The sequence below is a fragment of the Schistocerca serialis genome, chromosome 10 (assembly GCF_023864345.2).
Source record: "Schistocerca serialis cubense isolate TAMUIC-IGC-003099 chromosome 10, iqSchSeri2.2, whole genome shotgun sequence".
Lineage (NCBI taxonomy): Eukaryota > Metazoa > Arthropoda > Insecta > Orthoptera > Acrididae > Schistocerca > Schistocerca serialis.
The window spans coordinates 208,341,500-208,360,277 of NC_064647.1; the positions used below are offsets into that span (position 1 = coordinate 208,341,500).

Consider the following 18,778-nt stretch of genomic DNA (forward strand, 5'->3'; position numbering starts at 1 on the left):
CGGACAAATCCCCGACCCCACGGTCGTGCCGTCTCCTTGTCAGAACGTTTCGAACGCTACTGACGGCGACATCTTCGGTGTTGTGTTGCAGGCGCTGCAGCCATCGGGCACGGAGGCGACTCCCGCAGCGCACTTCGAGCCGCAGGTGGCCGTACTGTGCGAGAAGGGCGCGGGGGCGGCGCAATACCACAGCCAGTACATGGGCGAGACTGGCCGCTGGATGCCCGACACCGCCTCCAAGCCCGCCTCCTGCCGGAAGGACAAGCTCGAGATCCTCGAGTACTGCAAGAAGGTGAGGGGCTGTCTGTTCTGTCTCCAGCCTCACGTCGTCAGCTGTCTGCTAAAGCAATAGTGTAGGCTGTGCATTACGTAGCGCTACTTACAAATACGAGGGCTGTTCAATAAAGAATGATCCTAATTTTTCTTATGGTCATAATTCTCGCACTAAAATTTAATCTTATGATATTCTGTTTTTTTGTTTTTTAATTTAATCTTATGATATGCTGTTTTGACTGGAATACTCTCTTTCAAATTTTGAAGGTGGCAGGGGTAAAATACAGGGAGCAAAAGGCTGTTTACAATTTGTACAGAAACCAGATGGCAGTTATAAGAGTTGAGGGACATGAAAGGGAAGCAGTGGTTGGGAAGGGAGTGAGATAGGGTTGTAGCCTCTCCCTGATGTTATTTAATCTGTATATTCAGCAAGTAGTGAAGGAAGCAAAAGAAGAATTCGGAGTAGGTATTAAAATCCATGGAGAAGAAATAAAAGCTTTGAGGTACGCCGATGACGTTGTAATTCTGTCAGAGACAGCAAAGGACTTGGAAGAGCAGTTGAACGGAATGGACAGTGTCTTGAAAGGAGGGTATAAGATGAACATCAACAAAAGCAAAACTAGGATAATGGAATGTAGTCGAATTAAATCGGGTGATGCTGAGGGAATTAGATTAGGAAATGAGACACTTAAAGTAGTAAAAGAGTTTTGCTATTTGGGGAGCAAAATAACTGATGATGGTCGAAGTAGAGAGGATATAAAATGTAGACTGGCAATGGCAAGGAAAGAGTTTCTGAAGAAGAGAAATTTGCTAACATCGAGTGTCAGGAAGTCCTTTCTGAAAGTATTTGTATAGAGTGTAGCCATGTATGGAAGTGAAACATGGACGATAAATAGTTTAGACAAGAAGAGAATAGAACCTATCGAAATGTAGTGCTACAGAAGAATGCTGAAGATTAGATGGGTAGATCGCATAACTAATGAGGAGGTATTGAATAGGATTGGGGAAAAGAGAAGTTTGCGGCACAACTTGACTACAAGAAGGGATCAGTTGATCGGACATGTTCTGAGACATCGAGGGATCACCAATTTAGTATTGGAGGACAGCGTGGAGGGTAAAAATAGTAGAGTTAGACCAAAAGATGAATACACTAAACAGATTCAGAAGGATGTAGATTGCAGTAGGTACTAGGAGATTTGCACAGGATAGAGTAGCATGGAGAGCTGCATCAAAACAACCTCAGGTCTGAAGACCAAAACAACAATATTCTGTTAGCTTAATGTGCAACAAACACGCTGTAGAAGTTTCATTGTTGGGACTCCTGGTTCCCGCCTGTGAGAGGCAGGCAAGGTCAGACGTGTTCAGTATCGCCTATCGCTGCATTGGAGGTAACACGCGAGGAACAATATGCAGCTTTGGAATTCTGCTTTCATCTCAACAAATCTTTTTCTGAAGCGTATACAGTGCTACAGGCCTATAGAGAGTGTTTTCCCTACAGTACAGCTCGAAGGTGGTTTACACTGCTTAAGGAGGGGAGACTATAAATTTCTAAGGAAGGTGGACCCGGTGCTCCAGTTACTGCTCGCACGGAAGAAAACATCGACATTGGTGCTGTGATTGTGAGACAGGATCGCCGAATTACCTTAAGATCAGAGACTCACTCTGGAAACATCCCTCAGGCTGTGGCTGAGCCATGTCTCCGCAATATCCTTTTGTCCAGGAGTGCTTGTTCTGTAAAGTTCACAAGAGAGCTTCTGTGAAGTTAGGAGAGTAAGAGGCGAGGTACTGGCGGATGTAAAGCTGTGAGGACGGGACGTGAGTCGTGCTTGGGTAGCTCAGATGGTAGAGCACTTTCCCGCGAAAGGCAAAGGTCCTGAGTTCGAGTCTCGATCCGGGACACAGTTTTAATCTGCCAGGAGGTTTCATACCTTAAGCTCACTTTCTGAAATACTGAACATTGCATTGGGTGCCACCCACACGTTGGTGACAGAAAAATCACACATGTCACGTGTTTGTGCGCGATGGGTTCCAAGACTGTTGATTCAAAAACAATAGGACATACACATGCAGATCTGCGTGCAATTAAAGTTGATGTTAGAGGGAGATCCGGAGTTTCTTTCGAATGTAATCACTGATGATGAAACTTGGATACATTATTTTGGTCCTGAGAGCAAACAGCAAAGTTCAGTGTGGAAATCTCCTTCATCACCAAAACCCAAAAAGCGAAAGTGGTTGCTTCTGCTGGGAAAGTTATGGTCGTCTCATTCTTTGATATTCATGGAATGATTTATCAGCATGTTGTACCTGCACACATATCAGTAACTGGACAATACTACAAGGATGTCCTGAAAACATTGCAAGTGCATATCAGGCGCAAAAGGCACATTTCCCTGAAGCAGTGCTGGATGCTGCACCACGATAATGCGCGGTCGCAGACTGCCAATGTTGTTGCTTAATATTTTGTAAAAAATCAACGTGAGGTGCATCCCTCACCCTCCATATAGTCCGGATTTAGCCCCATGTGACTTTTTTTCTATTCCCTAACATGAAGAAACTCCTTCGTGGGAGGCTTTATCAATTATCAGAAACAGTGTTGAAGGCTGTGGAGGCGATTTTGAACGAATTTTCAAAAAATAGTTTCCAGCATGTATTTGAAGACTGACAGAAACACTGGGACAAGTGCATCGCATTCAAGGGAGACTAGTTTGAGAAGGACCATAAAAAGTATGAGGATAAGTAAAGGTATGTTGTAAAAAAATAATTTTTTTATTGAACAGCCTTCGTACATGTACGTAGTACAGGGCGCTACAAATGTAGCGCTTCCACACACATTCGAAATACACCTTGTCTTCACAGTACAGGGTGTTCAAGAAACAACGGTACGTCCTGTTCTACATAAATAAGGTACTAAAACAGTAATACTACCTTGCATCTACATAGTACAGGGGTGTTCAAAAAGGCATGCTTCTTTGCATCTACAATTACATAGTACACAGTGTTCAAATAATAACGCTACTTGAAATCCACACCTAAAAGGAACAGCGTACTCAAACAGTAATGTTACTGTATGTCTACATAGTACAGTGTGTTCAAAAAGCAACGCCACCTTGCCACTATAATATAGTACAGGATGTTCAAACAGTACACGGTACATTTACATAATACAAGATGTTCTAAAAGTAACGTCCAGTACATATGCATAATACAGGGTGTTCAAATCGTAAAGCTACTTCACACATATACATTCGTATGGTACAAAGTACTCAAACAGTAATGTTATAGTACGTCTACATAACACACGGCATTCAAAAGGTAGCACCACCTTGCATCTGTAATACACACACATCAAAAAAAGTTTTGCATCACCCCAGTTCCCAGAACTCCTGGATATAGATATTGTATGGATATTGTATCATAGACACAGTCCTTTGTTCACAGATGTCACTAAATCCGCCCAAAGATGTAAACAACCATTCATGAGCAGCGCCTATTAGATGGAGGGGGTCCAACAGCCAGTCAGTTCCAGTCATTCCACCAGGAAGGAGGTACACGGCTCGTGTTGTCTGCAGTTCATCCATGCCTAGACAGTCAATACCGTGGTTCGATCGCGTCCGAATTGTTACTTTTGTGCCAGGAAGGGCTCTCAACAAGGGAAATGTCCAGGCGTCTCCGAGTGAGCCAAAGCGATGTTGTTCGGACATGGAGGAGATACAGAGGGACAGGAACTGTCGATGACATGCCTCACTCAGCCTGCCCAAGGGCTACTACTGCAGTGGATGATGGATACCTACGGATTATGGCTCGGAGAAATCCTGACAGCAACTCCACCATGTTGAATAATGCTTTTCGTGCAGCCACTGGACGTCGTGTTACGACTCATACTGTGCTCAATAGGCTACATGATGGGCAAATTCGCTCCCGTCGTCCATGGCGAGGTCCATCTTTGCAACCACGACACCATGCAGCACGGTACAGATGGGCCCAACAATATTCCGGATGGACAGCTCAGGACTGGCATCACGTTCTGTTCAACGATGAGTGTCGCGTATGCATTCAACCAGATAATCGTCGGAGACGTGTTTGGAGGCAACCCGGTCAGGCTTGACGCTTTAGACACAGCGAGTGCAGCAAGGTGCAGGTTCCCTTCTGTTTTCAGGCGGCATTATGTGGTGCCGACGTACGCTTCTGGTGGTTACGGAAGGCGCTGTGGTGGCTGTACAATACGTGAATGCCATCCTCCGACCAATAGTGCAACTATGTCGGCAGCTTATTGGCGAGGCATTCGTCGTTATGGACGACAATTTGCGCCCCCATCGTTCACATCTTGTCAATGACTTCCCTTAGGATAACATCGCTCGACTAGAGTGGCCAGCATGTTCTCCAGACATGAACCCAATCTCAGTGCCTGGGATAGACTGAAAAGGGCTTTCTGAGTGACGTGACCCACCAGCCACTCTGAGGAAATTACGCCGAATCGCGATTGAGGAGTGGGACAGTCTAGACCAACAGTGCCTTGATGAACTTGTGGGTAGTATGCCACGACGAATACAGGCATGCATCAGTGCAAGAGGACGTGCTACTGGGTATTGGAGGTACCGGTGTGTACAGCAGTCTGGACCACCACCTCTGAAGGTCTCGCTGTATGGTGGCACAACATGCAATGTGTGGTTTTCATGACCAATAAAAAGGGCGGAAATGATGTTTATGTTGATCTCTGTTCCTATTTTCAATACAAGTTCCAGAACTCTCGGAACCGAGGTGATGCAAAACTTTTTTTGATGTGTGTAGTACAGGATATTCAAACAGTAAACCGTACATCTAGATAGTACAGTATGTCCTAAAAGTAACGTTACATACATCCACATAGTCCAGGGTGCTCAAACAGTACCCCACTTTACATCCACATCTCCATACTGCGGAGCGCTCAAAAAGTTATGCTACCTTAGATCTATATAGAAAGGGTGTTCAAACAGTAACACTACTTCACATCCACATCTAGATAGTACAAGGCACTCGAACAGTAATACTACTTTGTAATCCACGTAGTACAGGTTGTTCAAAAAGTAGCACTTTCTTGCGTCTCTAATTGCATAGGATAGGATGTTCAAACAAACTCTACCGTACATCTACATAGTACAGGATGTTCTAAAAAGTGTTACACTACATTTTTATCGTACAGAGTGTTCAAAAAATAACTCTATCTTGTATCTGCTTAGTACAAGGTGCTCAACAACAGTGCTACCTTACATGTACATAATACAGTGTGTTCAAGAAGTAATGCTAAGTTGCATCTGTATCTACGTAGTAGAGGATCTTCAAGTACTGGTTCTACCCTACACACAAAGGGTGTTTAGCAGTAGCGCTACCCTACATCTTTAAAGTACATGGGTGTTCAATTATTAGAGTTATCATCCATCTATATCTACATAAAACAGGGTAGTCTAACAGTAAAACCACTATACACCTACGCAGTACAACGTGTTCAAACACTAACGCTGCCTTTTATTTATATCTATATAATTATTCTGCAATTCACGCTAATTGCATGGAAGGCAAGATGCCAGAATGAGAATGCTTGGAAGTGTCGTCAGGAAGCCCATGGAAGAGGCTCTTACAAAACCCTCTTTTGACAAATACTAGATTGTTATTCGTCAGTCTGGGATCAGTACCAAACAAGATTCATAGAGGGAATAGGTAATTGCCAATTGTGAAACGCCATTGGTTCGCTAATGTGCACAGTTCTATTGTCTGCAAGTGATATGACCTGCTTTATCTTCCTCTACGATGACGTAGGGATTTCCCCCATTCAGATTTTTTCCTAACCCCCCCCCCCCCCCTACTCTCCCACCACCTCCTCTTTACTTCCACATTAGTTTTGTGGGAGACTGAGGGGAGCCGAGGAGGGGGTGGGGGTTGCTGTACGGTGATTTTGGGGTATGCGACTCCTCTTTCATTCTGCGCCACTGTGCAACAACAGCGGGCAGAGTAATCATTGAGTGACAGCTAATTTGCAGAGCTGTCACTGCCCTTCGTGGTGAACATGCTTGTCGCTTGTCACACGAGCTGCCGACATCCGTGGTCGCGTCCGTCGCGAAACAAGGATTACCTCCCTGGAGGCACAATTTAATCCGAACATCCTTGCTTACACGAGTCCCATAGCGCCATTATACGTAGAGAGGTGTAGAGTGTGTAGTAACTGGGATTTTTGTTGCTATGATATTTCTTTATAGAACAATGGAAAAACTGGTAGAAGCTAGTCTTGGGGCATATCAGTTTGGATACCAGAGAAATGTGGGAAAACGTGAGGCAATACTGACTCTACAACTTACAGCTAGAGGATATGTTAAGGAAAGGCAAAGCGACGTTTATAGTATTTATAGGCTTAGAGGAATACTCTCTTAGAAATTGTGAATATAGCAGGTTTACAATACACATTCAGTCTGTACAATCAGTAAGATGTAAAGGAAACCAAAGGAAAAATTGGAGTAGGAATTAAAGTTCATGGAGAAGAAATGAAAACGATGAGGTTTGCCGATGACATTTCAATTCGGTCACAGACAGCGATGGAGCAGTTAAACGGAATGGCCAGTGCCTCCAAAGGAGGTTATAAGCTGAACATCAACAAAAACAAAAGGATATGGAATGTACTCTAGTTAAATCAGATGATGCTGAGGGAATTACATTAGGACACGAGACTCTAGAAGTTGTAGATGAATTTGCTATTTCGGTAGCAAACTAACTGATGATGACCGAAATAGAGAGGATGCAGAATGTAGACTGACAATGACAAGGAAAGCGTTTCTGAAGGAGAGAAATATGTTAAGGTTGAATATTGATTAAAGCGTACGAAGTCTTTTCTGAAAGTATTTATAAGGAGTGTAGCCATGTACGGAAGTGAAATGAGAGCGATAAACAGTTTAGACAAGTGAAACATGGACGATAAACAGTTTAGACACAAAGAAAATAGAAGCTTTTGAAATATGGTGCTGCAGACGAATGTTGAAGATTAAATGGGTAGATCACGTAAGTTCAAATGGTTCAAATGGCTCTGAGCACTATGGGACTTAACATCTGTGGTCATCAGTCCCCTAGAACTGAGAACTACTTAAACCTAACTAACCTAAGGACATCACACACATCCATGCCCGAGGCAGGATTCGAACCTACGACCGTAGCAGTCGCGCGGTTCCGGACTGAGCGCCTAGAACCGCTAGACCACCGCGGGCGGCAGATCACGTAAGTAATGAGGAGGTAACGAATAGAATTGAGGAAAAACAAATTTCTGGGCCAACCTGACTAGAAGAAGGTATCGGTTGGTACGACACATTCTGAGACATCAAGGGATCACCTTCCAAAGGTTACGTTCAAAAACATAACGAAAAGTGGTTTTGCGAACTAAATCGTGTACTGACTCCGACAGGAAAAATTAAACGTGCTGCACCCTACATTATTGGGCACTGGGTTTCAGTTGCCTGGAAACGTATCGAAGCACCAGTGATCGTAAAATCATTCAAGATACCAGTAATGACGACATTAGTGAACAATGATGAGTAAGGCCTGTAATTTACAGTATGTTTCCGTGTGTGTCATGTAGGTATTAAGTTAGGCGTTCTTTTATAATGATAAACTGTCACTTATTACCGTAGTGAGTAACTTAAAAGTAAATTATTGTTTTTTATAGTTCATGTATACGTTCTATGTTGTTTGAAATAAAGTTAGCGTTGTAAAATAAATTTCAACAATACAAAAATAGCCTACCAACGATCTACATTCCTTTTTTTAATTAATTTTGAAAATTAGGGTGCTCATTATATTGAATGGCGCATAAGATTCGGGGAAATACGGGTTATATGGTTGTGTTGTGTAGCGGGGGCCTCAGTGTTTCCCAGATTCCCAGTTTGTAACTGTCCCCACTGTGGTGTCACCGCCAGACACCACACTTGCTAGGTGGTAGCCTTTAAATCGGCCGCGGTCCGTTAGTATACGCCGGACCCGCGTGTCGCCACTGTCAGTGATAGCAGACCGAGCGCCACCACACGGCAGGTCTAGAGAGACTTACTAGCACTCGCCCCAGTTGTACAGCCGACTTTGCTAGCGAAGCTACACTGACCGATACGCTCTCATTTGCCGAGACGATAGCTAGCATAGCCTTCAGCTACGTCAATTGCTACGACCTAGCAAGGCGCCATAATCCTTTGCTATATATATTGTGGTTATAACATGTACCGTCAAGAGAGATGTTCTACAATTGTGGATTAAAGTTAAGTATTACATCATCTACGTACTTTATTTGCAATTCTCAAGATATTGTCCTGTTCCAGACCTCACGCCAGTCAGCGTGTAATTAAACGCGTGCATTTCGGCCTCCTCTAGAAACACAGTGTTGGCTCTTCTGCCAACACTACACCCACTATGTGTGGGGTGGCGCTAATTCCCTCCATGACATACATAAGCATGTTGACTAACAGTGTGGCCCTGTACCGCAAGGCTGTTGTAGGGTTGCTGTCCGTCGATTCCTGGTATGAACTGAGTTTTCTTCACTATGGGTTTCAAGCGTTACTAGCTGGTACTTCTTACCTTTTCGATTTTCGTATTTTGCTCGTTTCGTTGTAGGTTTTCAACTGGTCAGTTTCATCTTTGACGCCCTGCTTGTTTCGGGTAACAGTATTTTATTCTGAGGAGCTTTCGTCCCCCTCCTTCCAATGTCGTGAGCGTAATGTTTTACTTACGTGTGCGTGTTTCATATTCGTTGTCATAGAGCATCGATTATTATGATAGGTATCCTTTATCTTTTTGTTTCAGGTGTCGACTGTGTGTTTCCTACCTTGTAGATGTGGAGTTGAAAGTTGATATGATATCACAATACCGGTCATGCTCCTGTAAATAAATGTTCTGGTAAAGGAGAAAGCGGTTTATTTCTGAAAAAAAAAAGATTGCTTCTACAGCGGTTGCCTTCAACAAAACAGACTATTGGTTGTTGTATTGTATGGGCTACACGTGCTGGTCACCATTGCTTGTGACAGATGGACATGAACAGACAAGGGAATAAACAGAGCGAGAGGAAAAGGAGGATATGGACAAAGAGAAGGATGAAGGGTGAGATGCATGAGGCAGGTGAAAGATGTAGAGATGTAGTAGATAGGTGAAAAAGGAAGAGGGGGGAGGCGGATATAGAGACAGGGAAATAATTATGTTCAGCGGGAGGAAGGAGGAAGATGTCGTCAGAGAGAGAGAGGATGCAAAAAGTGGACAAAGGAGCGGGGACGAGAAGATTAAGAGACGGAGTGAGTGGAGAAAAGGAGATAGACAGATAGAAGTGGCAGAACGAGATGACAGACAGAAGGAGGAAGTGGTGGACACATAGAGGAGAGGAAGAGGTTCAAATGGCTCTGAGCACTATGAGACTTAACATCTGAGGTCATCAGTTCCCTAGGCTTAGAACTACTTAAACCGAACTTAGCTAAGGACATCACACACATCAATGCCCGAGGCAGGATTCGAACCTGCGACCGCAGCAGCGGCGCGGTTCCGGACTGAAGCGCCTAGAACCGCTCGGTCACAGCGGCCGGCGAGTAGGAGGTATGTTCAATATATGTAGAACAGATACTCTGGGGAAGCTGCAGCGAGGAGGGTAGTAAGGAATATGGGTGGACCCAAAATTGAACCTTGTGGGACTCATTTTGAAATTTCTCCCGTCGCTAAAATTTTCTATCTTTCCAACGTTATTTGGAGTATTCAACAGAACTTTTTGCATTCTGTTCGTTGAGTACGGTTCAAACCTGTTGTCTGTTAAGCCATCGATTCCATAAAACTTGTGCGACTGCTACGGTCGCAGGTTCGAATCCTGCCTCTGGCATGGATGTGTGTGATGTCCTTAGGTTAGTTTGGTTTAAGTAGTTCTAAATTCTAAGGGACTGATGACCACAGCAGTTGAGTCCCATAGTGCTCAGAGCCATTTTTTTGAACCATAAAACTTGACTTTTTCTAATAGTGTAACATGATCTTCCAAAATCAGACGATTTGAAAAGATCACAGAAAATACGACCTGGTGATTTCATTATTTAAAACGTGCAGTGTTTGTGGTTGAATTGGTCAACAGTATCCCAGTTGAGTAATCCCTCTTACCAGACTCCCGCGTCCCCGAACCGCCATATCATCGCCTGCAGCAGCAGTAGCATCAGCAGTAATGTTGCAAATCTCGTTAATAACGAGATGTGGCTGCGGCTATGTTTTCTAGAAGCCGTGTCAAATGAAAGGCGGGCCGCGTATTCATTACGGAGGGATGCGAAACCCGCTGTCAGCGCATCAAACACTCGCCGTCACTACCTGTGGCTTTGTTAGCCGTCGCCCGGGCCGCCTTGTTAGCGGCGAGTCTGCACCCAATTAGCAGAGAGCGAGGGAGTGGGGGGGGGGGGGGGGAGGAGGAGAGGCTGCACGCTGCTGAGGATGCGGTGCGACCTACATCCCGTGTGGCGCAGGTCTGCGGCGAGAGCAAAGGACGCAGTAACGAGCGGTTCCTGGAACCACCCCGAGTAGAGCCTCGCGCATTATACTAGGACACGACACGATACCGGCCATGTTATACAGCCGTGTCATAATTGCATACTGCCTGACATAAAATAGTGAAGCACCGAAAAGACATGTTCGAATGTCAATGTAAATTCGCATACATACGCGCCATCGGTGGGTACGTAAATGGTCAGAGCTGCAATTCTTTGTGACAAACGCAGGATGTGTCCAAAAAATATAGGAACTTTTTCCACCAAGTTACTCTACTCTTACCTTTTACGTATTGTGCATTGTCACCTCCGAAATACGCCTCTCCACAATTGATACTCCGTTTCCACTTTGCGCAAGCACTCTTGGTACGCCTCTTGCTTTATCGCGCAAAGTGCCGTCTGCGAATTTTCTTTCATCTCTTCTATCGCTGCCAATCTTCGTCCTTTCAACAGGGTTTTCAGGTTTGGAAATAAAAAAAGTCTGCAGCGGCCAGGTCTGGAGAGTATGGAAGATGAGGCAGCACAGTGATTTCTTTTTCTGTGCAATAGTCACACACTAACAGGGATGAATGTGCAGGTGCCTTGAATTGTCTCGCCACGTTTCAGGCCGTTTCCTTCTCACATTTTCTCGCAGGCGTCGCAACACGTCCAGACAGTACCACCGATTAACAGGTGGTCCCTGTGGCACGAATTCATGATGGAATGATCCTTCAAAGGCGAAGAAAATTTCGTTTGTTGGGAAGGGGAAGCCGACAAGCTTTTACCACCTTTCGACCGGTCGGCGATGACATAATCCAAGCCCACGCCCTGCAATCTTTCTCAAACGATTCTCCAGAAACTACCTAGTAAAAAAAAAAAAAAAAAAAAAAAAAAAAAAAAAAAAAAAAAAAAACATTTTTGCTTTGCATTTAGCTTTATATGTCAGTTTCATTACGATGTGTCCATCATTTCGTTAATGCTCATAGTAACTGTGATACATATGTGGATGTAAAACACTGCGAGAAATTCGAAAAAGGTTTGCAATGAAAAATATGAGCCACATAGATAACACGTTGCTGCATCTGAAACTTAACTGACATATTGAACTTTTCTTTAGACTTGGGTGGGCGTCTCTGTCTGTCACAAACTCGAGAAAATTGATCTGACATAGCGTTCTCACTTTTTATCGTGTCACGCCAACGCTAAAGCTAGAGTGAAATATCCACAGAGTAATCATATTATAATTCTGATTTACATGTATCTCACTTCAGTTACGTTTATTTCTGTGAAAATATTGTGACAACAGTGAAAGAGCCTGTAATACGCAATCACTCAAATGTCAACAGAAAATGCAACATCCTTCAGAAGCAAATGTACTGTGATGCCTTATTGCACATTACTGTTACGTGCTCAGTCCAGTTTATGTTTTAGAGTTTCATGTGTTATTACTCTTAAACTGTTTGCTCAAGGAGAGAAATTGATATATGTCTCAAAATGGTTCAAATGGCTCTGAGCACTATGGGACTTAATTGCTGAGGTCATCAGTCCCGTAGAACTTAGAACTACTTAAACGTGACTAACCTAAGGATATCACACATATCCATGCCCGAGGCAGGATTCGAACTTGCAACCCTAGCGGTCACGCGGTTCCAGACTGTAGCGCCTAGAACCGACCGGCCACTCCGGCCGGCGATATATGTCTCATTTAGCGATAAAGATGGTAAGGGTGTCCGATATTTCAAGCTAAAGATGCTGGATTGTCAATCAGTATCGCCAGGGTTCTGGATACTTTGAACTTTAACCGTATAATCCAATGGAAATTTTATGAATAAACATAACTCATACAATGTAGGCTTTCACGGCCGGTGTTGTCTTCAGTTAAAACTTCCGGGCTGAGAGGCCGTGGTCGATGTATAAAATTTCCACCTGACGTTTCGTCTCCATCTGCGGGAGACATCTTCTGAGGTCGTCCGGCTACTGCCTCTGAGGCTCCAGGTACTCTCGCATTTATAGAGCGCATAGAGGGCACCACCATTCGTCACGTGATGTCGACGGTATGCCTATCTTTGGAAGGCGTCATCATTCTCGATTAAGGGTAATCGATTGTGATTCTGCTGGCGCAACGTCGACATCCATATTTTGTCCAACTTTAAAACTTCCTCTTTTCTATTGAAATTGTTGTGGTGTTTGTGAATTTCTATTGCTTCTCTATACTAGCTGGATGTCTTCTTGGTGCACCTGAATAGCATTAACCCGAAGATACAGTTTACGATGGAGAAAGAGAGCAATGGTCAACTCAGGTTCCTGGATGTGTCGGTAATTAAACGGGTGGATGGGACGCTGGGCCACAAGGTATATAGAAAGAACACTCACACTGATCGATACCTTCACAAAGAATCTAACCATCATCCTCGGCAAAAAAGAGGTGTCATTAAAACCTTGGTGGACAGAGCCAACAAAACCTGCGAGCCGTCTTACTTACAAGATGAACTGAATCACCAACGGTCAGCCTTAATCAAAAACCGATATATAAGCAAGGAAATTGATCGAGCCCTCCATCAAAGAAGAAAAGAAGCCAGAAGTCCAGAGCAACAACGGATACCTACTGGAAAAGTTTTCCTACCGTTTATTAATAAGGTTACAGACCATGTCGGGAAAGTTCTGGCCAAGTATGGGATCGAAACAATCTTCAGACCCACTAATAAGATTAAGGAATATTTAAGAACTGCAAAAGACGCCCGACATCCCCTAGCAACACCTGGGGTATACAAAATTCCATGCAGTTGTGGACAAGTATATATTGGAACAACGAAAAGAAGTGTAAACACACGCTTAGCCGAACATAAAATAAACTGTCGCTTAGGACACATCGAAAAATCGGCGGTAGCTGAGCAGGTTTTTCGAGATGGGAATCATGAAATTAAATTTAATGAGACAAGCGTTCTAGCATGGACGTCCCATTATCATGCGCGCATGTATAGAGAAGCAATAGAAATTCACAAACACCACAACAATTTCAATAGAAAAGAGGAAGTTTTAAAGTTGGACAAAATATGGATATCGACGTTGCGCCAGCAGAATCACAATCGATTGCTCTTAATCGAGAATGATGACGCCTTGCAAAGATAGGCATACCGTCGGCATCACGTGACGAATGGTGGTGTCCTCTATGCGCTCTATAAATGCGAGAGTACCTGCAGCCTCAGTGGCAGTAGCCGGACGACCTCAGAAGATGTCTCCCGCAGATGGAGACGAAACGTCAGGTGGAAATTTTATACATCGACCACGGCCTCTCAGCCCGGAAGTTTTAACTGAAAACATAACTCATTTGCAAAAAAAAAGGTTCACAAAGACACCGAAGAGTGTAGCACATCTGTTACGCGAAATTGATTTTTCTCTTTTTTATCCAGTTTTTAGTAAATGCAATGAAAAAAAGCCTGTTATACCTGATAAGAAACAAATATTGAAAAACATCGGTAACTCAGAATTAAAATACCGGTATCGGCTTTAACAGATCGGTTTTTCCCAATTATAGTGTCAGCGCCCACTTCCTTTGGAATCTGAATTAATTACGTTTTTGACTCTTCCTTTGTATGAAAGTGAAATGTAGGCGTGAAATTGAGCAACCGACTCTCGACATCAGCCGGAGTGCTGTGGAACTTATCTTCTGGTGCCGCACGCCGACGCCTTCCAGAGCCTTGTGTGAGGAAGCTGCTGGAAGCGGGGGTGGGGCAGGACCATGTGTGGGCTCCAGACGGCGCCTGGTGCGCCGGAGTGTTCTGTCCAGTCCCGTCCCGTCCAGTCCCGTCCCCCGCCCACGCAGTGTCCTCGTTAGCGGCCGCTTTGTGGACACAGAGTGGCAATCAGCGGACACAGGCGCGGGCCGGCGGGCTATTGTTTCCAGATATCGCGCAGGGCCAGGCGCGCAGGGCTCTGCAGGGAAGGGCTGAGGGTTGGGCTTATAGGGCGCAATACTCTAACACAAACGTGCCGGGCGCTCTGCCCTTTATTACACGGCGCCATTGGCGCTACAGGCTCCAGCTTCCTCAGCAGGAGCCGTCGCCTCCGGAGAGGCCATTCCGACACCGGTAACTCGTCACCTGCACTTTCACTTCCCGCCACCAGCTGGAGTCGGATGCACGATCGTGAAAAGCTAGCCCACACGAATTTCACAGCTCAGTTCCCTTTCTCCAAGATAAAAAAAAGTGCACTATTCTGAAGGTGGCAGGGGGCAAATGCAGGGAGCGAAAGGCTATTTACAATTTGTACAGAAATCAGATGGCAGTTATAAGAGTCGAGGGACATGAAAGGGAAGCAGTGGTTGGGAAGGGAGTGAAACAGGGTTGTAGCCTATCCCCGATGCTATTCACTCTACATACTGAGCAAGCAGTAAAGGAAACGAAAGAAGAATTCGGAGTAGGTATTAAAATCCATGGAGAAGAAATAAAAACTTTTAGGTTCGCCGATGACATTGTAATTCTGTCAGAGACAGCAAAGGACTTGGAAGAGCAGCTGAACGGAATGGACAGTGTCTTAAAAGGACGGTATAAGATGAACATCAACAAAAGCAAAACGAATATAATGGAATGTAGTCGAATTAAGTCGCGTGGCGCTGCGGGAATTAGATTAGGAAATGAGACGCTTAAGATAGTAAATGAGTTTTGCTATTTGGGGAGCAAAATAACTGATGATGGTCGAAGTAGAGAGGATATAAAATGTAGACTGGCAATGGCAAGGAAAGCGTTTCTGAAGAAGAGAAATTTCTTAACATCGAGTATAGATTATGTGTCAGGAAGTAGTTACTGAAAGTATTTGTATGGAGTGTAGCCATGTATGGACAATAAATAGTTTAGACAAGAAGAGAATAGAAGCTTTCGAAATGTGGTTCTATAGAAGAATGCTGAAGATTAGATGGGAAGATCACATTACTAATGAAGAGGTATTGAATAGAATTGGGGAGAAGAGAAGTTTGTGACACAACTTGACTAGAAGAAGGGATCGATTGGTAGGACATGTTCTGAGGCATCAAGGTGTAATGTCTCTTGCAGCGGTCTCTCCGCGATATTTTCAGAAATTTTATAAATTATATAACTCAGTACATATCTCGAAATATCTCTTCTTATCTTACCGATTATCAATGCAAAGTAGTTTCAAGCCCAATTATTCTTTGGAGCGTCCATTTACTCCATGGAATAGCTTCTCTGCTATCTATGTTTTCTCTTATGAAAAGAATACAAACTTCTTGCCGATGAGTCGTAAAAGAAGGATCTATATGTACGTATTGTTGAGCGAGTCGCCATCTTGATGAGATTCTGTATGACAAAGAATTTAATACATGAACTAAACTAAAGTAAGTGTGTTCGCGTATTATTTAACGGATTATTATTATTCACAGTGTCTGCTTACTACGTTGTGTTGCACGGGATCAGTGGGGAACGTCTGATTTACACTGGACGAACCTGCCGTTTTCAATGCTCAAGATATCCAGTTACTTCAAATAAATAGGCTAACACGGTCTTACAAGCAGATCTCCGGTCTTCCCCATGTGATCACCGAAAGTTAATAATTATTACAAATGTTTCCAGGAGATCGACTCACAATTTTCGTCGCACCGAGACTTCGAAGTTGCTTCACTGCCTTACTTAAGTTAAGCTTAATTTAATCAGGACAGAACAGTATTGAACTGTGTGAATGTGATAAGCCTGCTTTGTCAATGAAAATTCCCTTAATATACGCATGTTTTTACTATCCTGATCAGTGAAGCTAAATCAGGCCGGTGTGAGAGAGGTTCTTTAAATTTAAGAAATAGTAAAAAGGGATCACCAATTTAGTACTGGAGGGCAGCGTGGAGGGTAAAAAACGTTGAGGGAGACCAGGAGATGAATACACGAAACAGATTTAGAAGGATGTAGGCTGCAGTAGGTACTGGGAGATGAAGAAGCTTGCATAGGATAGAGTAGCATGGAGAGCTGCATCAAACCGGTCTCAGGGCTGAAGACCATAACAACAACAACAGCATAATGGTAAATTCAGCATAGACGGTAAGGAGAGGTGGGCTACAAGGTGAAGCAGCAACTGTCGTTGTAGGAAAGCCTGACAGGAGCAGAAATGATTAGCGAATAAATTAACATAGTGTATTTAGCTTGTATTTCTCCAAACGTACAAAGACTCAGTAGAAGCAGTACAGAAAGAAACAGAGTCCAGCTACCACCATGGTAAATGAAATGAAATGAAATGTCGTGTGACGAGGGCCTCCCGTCGAGTAGACCGTTCGCCTGGTGCAAGTCTTTCGATTCGACGTCACTTCGGCGACTTGCGCGTCGATGGGGATGAAATGATGATGATAAATGAGGCACAGACGAAGCTGTTGTAGCGAGGTGGCTCCAAACGCGAGTGGGCTTAGCTGCTGCCGCTGGCCCTCCTGTATTGTGATGGCAAAGGGCGCTCGGAGCACAGAACTGCTGGAGGTGTGGCATCATTGGTTCCGCCAGCCACAGCGCGAGTGCCTTTGGCGTCGAACAGAAACCTGCCATTCTGTTGCCAATGTAACAATGCCTGTGTGGTGGTATCGATACGTGATACCACAAACAGTGCCCCAAAGCTTGAAAATACCGGGTGTCCAGTGAACTTCAAAATGTCTAGAGAACTAAGATCGATAGACGACCGCAACAAATGGTATTTTTATTGTTTGAAATTTTCACTCTGCAGCAGAGTGTGCACTGTTATGAAACTTCCTGCCAGATTAAACCTGTGTGCCAGATCGAGACTCAAACTCAGGACCTTTGCCTTTTGCGGGCAACTGATCTGCCATCTGAGTTAGCCAAGCACAGCTCACGTCCCGTCCTCACAGCTATACTTGTGCCACTCACAAGGTACACATTGCCGAATCCGCATTATCCTTTCTTCCAGGGGTGCTAGTTCCGCAAGGTTCGCAGGAGAGTTTCTGTAAAGTGTGGAAGATAGGAGACGAGCTACTGGCAGAAGTAGGGATGCGAGGACGGGGCATGAGTCGTTCTTGGGTAGCTCAGATGCTAGAGCAGTTGCCCGTAAAAGGCAAAGGTCCCAAGTTCGACTGTCGGTTTGGTATGTTTATTGTTAAAGCTGTAAGAATTGTATACATAAGGTTAAAATATTTCGAAAATATCCTAACAGACATCGCTACAGTCGCAACATATAATCCCTTTAAATAGACCGTCCATATAATAAGCTGAATCATTAGTCTCGTTTTGCCCAACTCTGAGGATTCGGCAGAGTTTACCTTGTGACTTGTTAACCCGTTCACACAACTTTTTACTATATTTCTTATAAAATAGTTGATACTGCATGAATGACGTTACCAAACAGTAATGAATGTACAGGCATTAAAAATGCCCTTTTCGTATAACAGAAAAAAATTAAATGTAATTGTGGTGTAACCGTCAGACATCACACTTGCTAGGTGGTAGCCTTTAAATCGGCCGCGGTCCGTTAGTGTACGTCGGACCCGCGTGTCGCCACTATCAGTGATTGCAGACCGAGCGCCGCCACACGGCAGGTCTAGTCTAGAGAGACTCCCTAGCACTCGCCCCAGTCGTACAGCCGACTTTGCTAGCGACCGTTCACTGTCTACATACGCTCTCATTTGCAGAGACGACAGTTTAGCATAGCCTTCAGCTACGTCATTTGCTACGACCCAGCAAGGCGCCACATTCAGTTACTATAATTACAATCTTCAAGAATGTATTCTGAACAGATAATATTGTGAATCATGTACCGTCAGGAGCGACGTTCATCATTAATGGATTAAAGTTAAGTATCAAACTAATTACGTCCGCTTTCTGAATTTTCACGTCAGTATAGTTCTTCCCTCCTCACGCCAGCCTTCGTGAGCTAAAACGCGTACATTTCGGCCTCCACTCGTGACACGGTGTTGGCTCTTCTCCTAACACAAAAGTAATAACACTTGGGTAATCACAGTGAAAATAGAAAGTTCGTATTTCTATGAAGCCCCTACAATTGCATCATATATGAACTCAATCCTAGACGTA

At 44.1% G+C, this 18,778-nt stretch overlaps 1 protein-coding gene across 1 annotated transcript in view; it reads left to right on the forward strand.

The window, feature by feature from the left end:
* LOC126424696 (amyloid-beta-like protein) overlaps positions 1-18,778 on the forward strand; it is a 632,711-nt gene that overhangs the window by 576,545 nt on the left and 37,388 nt on the right. Inside the window, exon 2 of the mRNA XM_050087422.1 lies at positions 92-292. Coding sequence (XP_049943379.1) covers positions 92-292 — 201 coding nt within the window. The remainder of the gene's footprint in view (positions 1-91; positions 293-18,778) is intronic.